Source organism: Fringilla coelebs (assembly GCF_963513975.1).
Source record: "Fringilla coelebs genome assembly, chromosome: Z".
Classification (NCBI taxonomy): domain Eukaryota; kingdom Metazoa; phylum Chordata; class Aves; order Passeriformes; family Fringillidae; genus Fringilla; species Fringilla coelebs.
This window is the reverse complement of record NC_140031.1, coordinates 23,115,877-23,127,877: the sequence shown is the minus strand read 5'-3', so window position 1 is coordinate 23,127,877 and position 12,001 is coordinate 23,115,877. Positions and strand designations below refer to the sequence as shown.

The following is a 12,001-nucleotide window of genomic DNA, read 5'->3' as shown; positions in this document are numbered from 1 at the left end:
CCCCGACAGCCGGAACTGGGCCGCGGGCAGCGCGCCGGGCCGGGGCTCCGCCCGCCGGGAGAGCGGCGCGGCCCACGGGGCGGGGCCGGGAGCGCGGGCAGGGCCCTGCCGTCTCTGTGGGCTGCGGGCCTCCAGGATAGGCGTCGTGCGGCTTCACGCCGATGGGTTTTGGTGTTAGCTTAAAAAAGAAATTGTAAAGGTTTTGCCGATGTAGGCAAGGTGTGCAACCCGCTGATGCTGGCGGTCCCTTCTAATTTTGTCTTACTTCAACTCCTATATTAAAAACCCGGTTCAAACTTCGGAGCCTTTCCCAGGGGAAGCAGTGAACCATGTGCAGGCTTGTGTCTCAAGTCATCTTTGGTTTTAGTGAAGTCAGTACAACATTATGAGGACAGGACAGAGTGCATTCTCGTAAAATTATCTGGGCTGTTACTTTTGCCTTCATAGCAGCTCATCCGTCTTTCATACTGCCTACCGAGCTTATTCTGTGTGCAAGCACAGTAAGGCAGCTGCCACACACACACGGCTTTGCTGCTGGGCAATGTGCAGGACAGGGAAAAACAAGCTGCAGCCATCCCTGAAGATGCAGCTGAGGTGAGCGAGGCGGTGATTATTCCTGTTGGAGAAACTCTCCTGTCAGCACCAGCTGCTAGTGCACACACCCACCCACACACACACGCACTCACACCAGAGAGAACCGTGTGTCTTCCCTCTCCCTTCAACCCCCAGCCCCCCGCAAAATCATAGGCAGCCCGTGCTTTTTTCTCTCCATTTTGTCCACTCAGATGAGAAGCCTAGATCGAGGTCTGGCTGTAAAATGGTGCTTGTGACTGTTACACTGTAGGAAGGAAGTGAAGTAACGCAGAAGCAGAAATAGCAGCAATGTCAACGGGGCTGTTTCTTCAAACCATGTAATTGTCTAAAGCAATATTGCAATCTACCTTAGTTATAAGCTTGATGTAAAATTTAAGAGAGTGAAAGGACAGAAATAGCTGTCAGCTCTGATCAATTCAACCGTATATTTCCCATATTCCATTTAGCTGGAATGGTTAATATGTGTATTCCCAATATAGCCATTTGGTAACAGGCAAAAGAACAGTCCACATTAAAATTTGTTTTTCTTGGTTGGAAAGCCAAATATTGAGTATACTGGATTCCTGGCTATTTCCTGACAAGTCTCTCTAGGAAGAAAGTTCCTGCTTGTTTTAATGAAGTCTAGTGGATAAGCCTATGAAGCTACAAAGTTAGGGTTTTTTAAAATCCCACAGGTTTCCCTGATGGTTTGAAAACAACAGCTATGATGAGTGATGTCAGCTTTTTTTCTGCACTGAGAATGTCCTACAATCTACAGCCATTACTGGAATGAGAAGCAACAGTACTGTCCTAAAGTCAGTTTTCTCCAAAGTATATTCTGGATTACTGACAAACTGGTGTATGACTATGAGTAGTATTTTCTTTCTTGAAATGTGATTCATGCTGTTCAAAAGCTGCAAGGTTCCGTTTTCTCTTGTTTCTAGTTCAGATCCCATGACCAGTCTCAAATGTCTCACTGAACTGTTCCTTTTTCTGACTTCTTCCATGTCGATATTACAGGTAAAGTTTCATTCAAGTGTTAGTACATTCCCACAGAAACCCTTTTTGTTCTCTCAAAATAAGTACTTTGAAAATCTGCACAGTGCTGGTGAAACCAGAAATTTTGAAACAAAGTTCATAATTTCTATTCACCTTTCATATTTTCAAAGTTATCATGGTGTTCAAATGTAGCTGAATTCATACTTCCTTGCAGAGAAGCATCAAGAGTTATGTACTGGTTATCCTATTCCACTAGAACTAGGTAACCTTGTTGCCTGACCACAGTTAGTGGTGATTACATTGAACAGTCTTAAATAGATACTGCAGATACTGCACAGTCAGTCTGAATGTTGCTGCCTGCCATATTTTCTAGGATTTTTGAGTTTTTATTTATTTTATTACTAGCTGAGGGAACTGGAACCCCAGTCAGAAAAAATCTATTTCTCTCAGACAGTGTTCTTTTGAATCAAAAGAATAAATCCAGGAAATGTTTACTCTCTCACGTTTCAGTTTATCTTTTCTGAATTTGGGTTTGAATAATTTGGATATTGCTTTGGGATTGGTGATTAATGAAGTCAGTAGTGTGACACACAAGGTTACAGTATCAGTGTGGATTTATTATGCCGTAAAAAGCATGACCTGGACTCTTTTTGCAGTAGCACATGGAAACTTGGAACAAAAATTCAAATGGTAATAGTAACATCTACTCTGGTGCACAAAAACTCAGGAGATGGAAAAGTATAGGAAAATGGGAAACAAATCTATCTGAGAAAACTGCTTTTTACCTATATTGATTTGAGTATTTCAGAAAATTTCCTAGATGACCATCATTTTTTCATCTCATTGCAGACGTGTCTCCTCTGTTCACTGATGAGGTTGAGAAAGACTCAAAAGAAGTCCCTACCAATTTTTCTACACTGGTATTTCTGTTCGATTGGTTATAAGCCCTCTTAAAACTCAATACTTAAACATTCTTGCTCCTATTCACTTCCTCTTGCTGTGTCTTGGCACAAGTTTAGGCAACACCATATCTCAATCTGTAACGAAAAGAAGTGACAGGACACTACAATAGCTGCTGAACACTTCCCCCACCGCAGTTCTTCAGGTTTATGTACTTTTTTAAAAATAACTTTAAAGGATTGACTTATGTATGTGAACCTGTATGTTGGCATGATTTGTAAAGCATTGTCCTGATACTTTCATTTATCCATGCTGTGCAGAATGCTATGTTGAGCTGTTCTGATGAATATTCAGTAAGCTGACTTGGGTATCAGAGCAGTAAGAAGAAGCCAGGTCAACTAGGAAGCACTTTCAAACATTGCTATCACAGCAACAGCACCTCTAATTCTCAGCAATCCTTGCTTAAAAATACTTCTGATGTCTCTGCTCCTGAATTCATTGTTAAAGAGTAAGGCATTCTTAAGAAGTAACAGAGAGCAACAAGATATTTAATTTGTCTTGCATGTGGTCAGTGACAATGAATCGGAAGTTATTTTAGTCTTGTAAATTGGCTGCAAGGAAGAAACTATATTGCCTTGACCCAGAAACATTGTTAGCTTATCTAAATCTTGAAGTTAAATGAAACTTAGAACCATGGAGTATGCTAAATTGGAAAGGACTCACAAGGCTCATTAAGTCCAGCTCCTGGCCTTGCACAGGACAACCCCAAGCATCACCCTTTGTGCCTGAAAGCATTGTCCAAACACTCCTTGAATTCTGACAAATTTAGTGCCATGACCATCTCTCTGCGGAACATGCTTCAGTGCCTAAAGCCTCTGTGCGTGAAGAGGCTTTTCATAACACCCAAGATAAACCTCCCCAAATGGGCTTCAGGCCGTTCTCTCAGGTTTTGTCACCGGTCTCTACAGAGAGGAGATCAGTGTCTGTCCCTCACAATGAAGTTGTGACTTCAGCCACTCCTCTCATACACCTTCTACTAATTGGCCAAGGCTTGATCTTGGTGTGACTTGGGTCACAAGAGCTGTCAGCGAGAAACCGCCATAGAAATCAGTGTCTGGGCTTGTATAATACTACACTGTAAAATGAGAGAAGTCTGTGTCAGCCACACATAGAAATTAGGGGTTGGGAGGTTACAGCTGGAAATGCAGTACAAGCTGCTGGAGGGTACAGGTTCTGCGTTCACTTGACTGTAGGAATTGTATCTGCTATTCATCATTCTTCACCCAAGCTGCAGAAAGCCTTCGCCTTCTGCAGTCAGATTGATCCAGCTGATGTATTAATCTTTCTTCTGAGTCAGAAAAGGAGTTACAAACCTGATTCTGTCAGGCTGGGATATGGAAGCATTGTTGGAACACTTTTGGCATAGCAAAGCTAATTAGGAAAGTATAGATTAATCTGTCTCAGAGTAACTGTTCCACTACACTCCAGGATATGATGTCTAGTGAATTTGCATAATCTTGGGAAATACTAAAATTTAAAACAATGTTTCTAAGCATTGTTCTTTTTCTCCACAGTATAAATAAAACCATATAACATCAGCTTGTACTTCAGATTTCTTAAATGCTCACAGAGTCACAGTGGTTAAGTGCCTCATTACAAATAATGTTATCTTTAGAAAAAGTAACGTTTTGATGGTTCATCAAAATAGAACTGAATCACTTATGATTCATAGCAGAATAGCACAGAATAATTTCTGAGTGGATTTTTTCATTCAAGATAGTATGACATGCAAAACTGGCAGAGCTCATATAATTAATTTTGACCTGCCTTATAAAAGATATTCAAAACAGCAAAATGTAATGTCAGCTTACTTTATGAAGAGTGACTGTTCATTACTCAAATTGTGTTTCTCCTGGTATATACTATTTATACATTTGCTTCTTTGCTGAAGATTTAGAGGCACCAACTCTCTTGAAGAAAGTGCATTTTGGACATGATTCATACATACTTTGAAAACATTTATCTATAGCCTAAAGGACAGCATTACTAAGTTGGAAATTTTAACATTGTTATTCAAAAGAATTATTGAGAATATTATTGATTCTGAGTGTTTTATTAATTTAGTGTGTTCCCATCATACCCACTGTCCCAATGCTGCTCACTTGGTTAATTGAATATTTAACACTCAATAAAGCTCCTTTGCTGTGAATTTAATTATATTTTTTCATTGCTAATATTTCTATGTAACAATATATTGCTCATCTATATTTGTTTCAATCTATAATTAACAGTAAGAAAAACCTGACCACCTTTGGTGCCTGTTTACTGGTTCCGATTTAATACAGTAAATCTGTAACTTTTGTTCAGAAATTGAGCAATAATATACTGTTTGTTGTAGCATATTACATGTAATATGACAAATGATTTATGTTAAATTGTGAAGAATGGGCTTCCTATAACTATTTCATTGAGAAGAACTAGATTTTGGTCTTCTATGAGAATTTCTGCCAGGCTGGCACACAGAGAAAAAATGCCCAGAGTTCAGTTTACCTTTAGTAATGCCTTTATTATTTTAATGGTTAATGGGATGTCTTTCAATTCCTTATGAAGCATTCTGTGTAGAACTAGTGACATGATTTTATGGGAAGCTTGCTATTCATGTGTAAAGAAGACTGGATAAGCTACTTTACCTCAAGGGCAGGCATAGGAGGAAGTGTGAGTGTGAGGGAGGAATTTGCTATTGGACAGAATCAAGAGCACTTTTCTCATATGGATTAACGCAGATCTGCCAGCCAATGTGGGAGCAAGCTGAATCAATGATGTGCTCATTCCTGCCATCTTCTGCTCTCAAGTGCTACTGAGAAGCAGAACACACGGCAGCTCATCAGCTCTGCTCAGTTCTCTAATGTGAACAGCGCATACAGGGAATTAGGAAATAATGCCGTTGAATTTCTCACTCATGTATGGCAATGAAGATCTTGAGTTTAGTAATTAGAAAATATGAGTAGTTTAATTCTCTTAATTTTATGGATATTAATGGCACTATTTCCTACTGCACAATTTGCTGCATCCTCATCTGTGTTTATATTTTGGGACTTTCACCCTTTCTCTGAAGGCGCGTTCTTGTTGGTTCAGTCAGCACTAGTGGCTCCTGTATAATGGTTGCTGGATAATTTTTACCTAAAAGTTCAACTTCCAATTTCTGTCCAACTTTGCTAAGTTCCATAGGAACGTATGCGAAAGCTAGACTCTGCTGAGCTCCATAGCTGAAACATCCAGATGTGGTATTGCCAATAACCTGAAAAAAAACCAAAATCAGTTGTATTTATTTTCAAGATGCAGTGGATTTTCTGGGAAAAAACAAAAACAAAAGAACAACAACAACAATGAAAAAAACCCCAACCAAACAAAACAAACAAACAAACAAAAAAAAAAAAAGCCAAACCAAAACCAACCAAACAAAAAACCACCAAACCCCAGCCAACAACCCAAAAAACTAGACATCTTACATTTTGGTTTATACACTTCAGACATCATGCACGTTTCAAGTGTGTCATGCAGTTGATAATATTTTCAACAGAAAGTTAACACCACCTGAAACTGGGAAGTTTTTGCTTCTTAAAAAAATACCCTGTTCTCATTATGTTCAATTAAGTTTTCACTGGAACATATACAATACACATGCATATGTTTATTATCCAGTGAGTATTTCAACACAATATGTGCTGAAGTGTGGAGCCCCAAACTTTGCTGTTTAATTTCTTTTGAGTAGCAAAAGTGTTTTCTTAGAAGAGCAGTGAACTTGCAGAAGAAGAGAATGGATGACAATACATTAGTCTGTTCCAGCCCTAGTTTCAGCGACTTGACAGCATTTCACATCTTCTCTGTAGGTATTTAGTCTTTACTTCTTGCTTCAAGATTAGTGTGTTTAACATAGCTTCAAATGTTCTGTGCCAGTAAAATAGAAATAATGCATTCACACTTGAAACACAAAGATTCAGTTTATGAAGAATTAAGACTGATTTTTTGCAACATGAACTATAGTCCTTGCCTTGCCATTGTGCCACACGCTTTCATTTCCCTCTGGATCAACATTATCTGTTTCCAGTGTGAGATATACCAGTCGTCGTTTGAGCCCCTTTTCTTTAATCTGCTTCAGTGCTTGTTTTCCTGTGAAGTCTGCTGCCTGAAAAAATATAAGATAATGATGATATATGTTTATTTGGGTTCTCCAGTATATTTATATATATAAATATTTAAATGTAGCTTAATGTGTTTGCCCATCACATGAGTATTTTGTATGAAAAATAGATGAAATCAAATCTTTAGCAGACAGAAAATCTTGTATCTTGGCATTTTTATATTGGTATATTATATTATATACATACATACTGGTACATTATATTTATTATATTTGTTTTGTTATGTTATTATTTTATATATGTTATACATTTACTCTGTATATTCCTTTTCCTATATCTCAGCTTTTAATATTCATAATTCCAATGTAGTGGAAACACATACATAGTGAACTGTGGTAAAGACTACTTGCCCAGTCAAGGCTGTAAGCCAGAAGACTGTACATTATTTCAGTATCTATGAGAAGAAGTGAATTCCAATACCCAAATCGTAAAGTCTGGGCCTTGCTCTGTCAACGTGCTTCCTTTTGAAGCCATCACCAATTTATGACAGTAACCTGTCAGTATTCCACTTTGATGTCTCTGCCAGGCTGCACAGCTGGAAGTTTACTGCAGATCCTTGTTTTAAGGTAGGTACATTTTGTTCCCATATCTAGCATTTTATGGCTAACACAGCATGTTTTGTAAAGAATACTGCAATTGTCTGGAATTCCCTTTTTCAGCCTGCTTAGAAAGGTACAAGCAGATTCCCCTATTTCCAGAAGAAGAATGCACAAATGAGTGACTAGTATGGGTGTAGTCATTGGCGAGTTTCAGAACCTTCAAGGGTATATAGGACAGTATTTGACCACATTAAGCTGATTCTATCACAGCAACATTTAGGTAGGAAGGAGCCTCTAAGCTCATTGAGTGCAATCTTTCACCAATCACTGCCTTGTTAACTACAGCATAGCATGAAGTGTCATGTCCAGTGGTTTCTTCTTCACCATCTCCACGGATGGTGACTCTGCCACAGGCCTTTCCAATGATTAACAACCCTTTCCATGAAGGAATTCTTCACAATGTCCATTTTTTTTCTCCAATGGCATAGATCAGACAGAACAAAAGAATTGTATTCAAATTAAATTGCCAAATACACACAAGCCTCCCCATGGGTAGAAATATAACAGCAGTTACAAAGTCCTCTAGCTTTTGAGCCTTTGCTTCACTAGCAGTTGATCTTAGGTCTGAAGAAGGAATTATATTAATTTGATGAGTGTTTAAGGGAAATGAAATACTGTTGAAGCCTTCAAAAATACTATTTCTGGTAATGTTCTTTAATTTCAGTAGAGAATTATTATTGCACTGTCAGAATTACAAGCAACATGTATGTGGAATAGATATTATACAGTTAGTTCACGTGTTCTTGTATTTCTTGAGGTCCATATAAATCCATGTGTAGGCTCAGAAGAAATTATTTAAGTGATGAAGAGTTTTTGCACTATGAAAGGCTAGAATCTATAAGCAAAAATAAAGCTTATGAACCAGTTAGGGAGCAGTTAGTCTGAAAATCAAGGTGATTCAACTGGGGATAAAGCAGACACTGCACATAAAGATCAGAGCTGACACCCTTTGGAGGAAAAAAGCATGAAATACAGCTCAGACCAGAAAAAAGACTGTGAGGATTCATTTTGGAATATAATGTCAAGATGCAACTGCAAAATAAAAACCAAAGATTTAACACCAGAGAATAACAAGCTATTGGTAGCTCCCTCTCACTTTTCTGCTACACGGTGGGTGCAACTGTAGGAAACACCTACAGCTAGAAATCCAAATAAGACTGTGTACCATAGCATGGCTCACAGACTAAAATGCTTTGCATGACAAAGAGAAATACCAAGAAGTAAATATTCTACAGGGATACTTAGCACTGAATCAATTTCTTCCTTTTCATGCTAGTGTAATATCAGGTATTTAGGCACATGGAATGTAACTGTGGAACTAAACGCAAGTATTCAAATGCAAGGTTATATGCCCTAGGTATGGAAACCACTAGAACAAGCAGCTAGCAGGCTTTAGAATCTACCTAAGCGTGGATCATTTTATGCCTATTGCTTGCAGATACAAAATTAAATCCTTTCCCAATTCATTTTAACTGGGCCAAGCTTTTGACCACCTGGAATAAACCACTACATAGCTATTATGCTAACTGAAGATGCACAGGGAGGATTTAATGTAAAGGTCTTGTTCTTTGCTATTTTCTGTTCATTGAAGGTTAAGAACATTCGAGCCTTTTTAGAATGATAGCTTGGAAAAATAACCAGGATGTAACCTAGAATTCAAACTCTACAAAATACACGCCTCTCATATATATACACATACACCCTACAAAAATGTGTGTATCTACATGTATAAATACATAAACAGATGCATACATACTTGAGCACTATATGAACATGCATAAAAATGTATGTGTGAAAATACATGTGTATATAATACACAACTGCCAGTCTATATGCACCTTTAAATATTTAAATCATCTTCTTAAATTCCAACTATATGAATTCAACTAATTTAGTTTACTTCTTTTACAGTTCTTGGGTACCCATGGCAATTTCACACTAATGTATTTGCACCATTCTTCATTTTTGTTTTTTAAGTGTATGTGCATAGGATTGTTCATTCCAGCCAAAACAGAATTTGGAAGCTGATGCATTCAACCTCAGTCTGGCTATTTTTGGTAAAAAATGCTTCCTCTTTCTAGGAGAAAAATAGTCTGTTTTCATACTGCTAGTATTTGCCTTATCTTGTCATACAAAATATAATGAAAAAAAAATCAAATATAAAGCAGTATAATCCAATAAATGAATATAAATTCCCCCAAAACCAACAAAACAGAAGAAAAATAAACAAATGAAAACACTGAACAATTCCAGCCTTGAAAAAATATTAAATTTAAAGCTGCTCTTTGCTGTAAAGAGTTAAAAAAAAATTATGTGACATGTAGTACAAAATCTTTGTGCTAATTGAAGTAAAGACAGTCCTTAAAAGCTAAGCTTAAAATAGAGAAGACTTTCAAAGTAATCTTTGGCATGAATTCCCAAAGCATTAAGCTTTGGCAGATGTAATGGTTTTAACATAAAATAAAAACACTTCTTAGACACCAAAGATAAAGACAATATCTACTCTAGTTTCATTTAATTTGAGTGCAGTTCACCAGATAAAAAGATGGACTGTTCCTTTTTACTTGTGTGTTAGATAAGTTTAGATAAAATTAAAATGAAAAATCATATCACAAAGACAAATCAGCCAAATTTTTAAAATAGCACGTAGCTAAAGGGATACCACTGATTAGTTAATCTATTAACATACTGTATATATGTAGTTGCCTTATCCTCCTTATCAGGCTTTTACTTTGTGTTAGTTGCCATGTGCTTGGTAGCACAAGATAAACCCACTGTCTTTTAGAAAGAGTCTACAAGACAATAACCAAGGTGATTTTTTTATGCATAGTGAGATACCTTGAGGAGTTTAATTTACTGTGTTTCAAATGTACTTGGCTTTCAATGGCACCCCAATCCTAATTTGAATCCTCTGTAAAAAGCTCTTCTAGTTTAAGGGAAGCAAAGGAATAGAAATTATCTATAAGTCTTTCAAAAACGTTTTTTTCCATGTTTCTCAGTCTGTGCAGTTTATCAGAATTAAGTTGAAGTGTCTAAAAAGAAATATGCCGTACCTGTTCAACAGTTACCTGCAGCAAAGATATACAACTCTCTGAACAAGGAACTGCTGTAATTTATTCAGAATACCATTTAGGACTGTGGGCATAGAGCCAAATTATGAACACAAAGTGACCCAACAGAGTAAGGCAGCACCAACAGCTGCTGTCATCTACTATAACCACAACATTACAACACTCTGGAGACAGCCTCTATACAGTATTATGAAATTTTTCATAGCTAGATGCTCTTTAATTACTCAGGGTAACGCTCCAAATGATATCTGCCTCACCAGCCTGATAAAGGAAGACAATTTTTCTTCTCAGAGAGCAAATATTTGACAAGTTTATTTTTCTGTAGCAAATCAAAGCTACAACTTACACCACATAAAATTTTTTTAAGGGAGGTAGCCACTCTGTATGTGTGGCACATGCACCAATGTTTCTGTTATTCAATCCGCTTAAGCTCTTCTTGCATGCAGTCAGCTCTAGCAAGTTGATATGATAGAAACAACTGATGAATTACTGAATTATTTTGGCTAAAATCCCTATCTAAGTGGGTTCTTATTCCTTTACATGGCCAAACAAACACACAGGGAGACACCTAGATATGCATTTTATACATATTACAAAATCTTTGCAGATTCTTTCTAACATGTTTCCTAACCTGTATAAATTTATGAAATAAGTCCTCTGTTTTCTGACCCTCTGGACACCAAATGATGTAATGATAGAATACAGTTCTACTTACTCCTGAACTTCAATTTGAATGGGGACAGGATTTAGGTGGAAAAGTACACTCAACAGGTTATACACATAATAAATGGAGATTGAAAGGCGGGAGAAGAAGTACCATGCCCTATCTCAAATGTCCTATCCATCACTCCATTTTTTTCCTGTCCCCAGTCTCCTTAGCCCCTCTTCAGTAAAGCCTCTGCTCTTTTTTCTTCCTCCCCTTCCCTTTCTTGTGTGGAGTAAAGCTGGCATGGAACACAATCTTCTTCCAGGTTATGGAGTGAAGTCAGTGACCACTATTGTAGTCATTCCTCTCAGAACAAAAGGGATGCAAGCTGGAAAAGTGAAGCAAGGGCAGACAATGGCAATCAGGTGGAGCTGCAGGAATTCTTGGAGCTCAGGCTGTTCCGCACCAAGACCATGGGAACACAAGTTGGACAGAAACCACTGAGGGAAGTTTTGGTAAGTGGCCAGGTCAGAAACAAATTACTAGAAAGAGGAGGGAATAAACTGTAAATCTAAGCCTGCTATCAAAGGAATAAAAGGGTGGAGGCACATCCTTAGAACAGCTCATCCTTGTTTCCTGAGAGATAACATCGTACATATTGTTATGCTGGAGGATAGGTCAGAACTCCAGGACTGGATCTTGTCATTCACTTACCTATATGAAGCTGTAGGGTGTGACAAAACTTCTTTTCATAATGCATACCAAAGCAATTAAATACTCATGTGTCTAACAAATATAATAGTAAAAACGACCAGATGTCTAAGTGAGAAGAAGAAGTAGCATTTGTAGCCTGAGAGATGTGCTTTGACAATAACATTCAGGCAGCCATTGAGCAGGGATGGAGGAAATTAAATGCAATTAGTGATAAGCAGACAAGGAAAACAGCAAGAATCAAAGGAGAAGGTTGTAGGTTGGTAATACGAAGGGGAGGGGGGGGGGGGGGGGGAGGGA

The 12,001-nt window shown here is 37.8% G+C and overlaps 1 protein-coding gene across 1 annotated transcript in view; it reads right to left on the bottom strand.

The window, feature by feature from the left end:
* Positions 1 to 5,449: 5,449 nt before the first annotated feature.
* The window catches only part of DMGDH (dimethylglycine dehydrogenase), a 31,067-nt gene continuing 24,515 nt past the window's right edge, over positions 5,450 to 12,001 (bottom strand). The window contains exons 12-13 of the mRNA XM_084224973.1: positions 6,524 to 6,658; positions 5,450 to 5,770 (exon numbers count right to left, since the gene is read on the bottom strand). Of these exons, the coding sequence (XP_084081099.1) occupies positions 5,555 to 5,770; positions 6,524 to 6,658 (351 nt within the window). The 3' untranslated portion in view covers positions 5,450 to 5,554. The remainder of the gene's footprint in view (positions 5,771 to 6,523; positions 6,659 to 12,001) is intronic.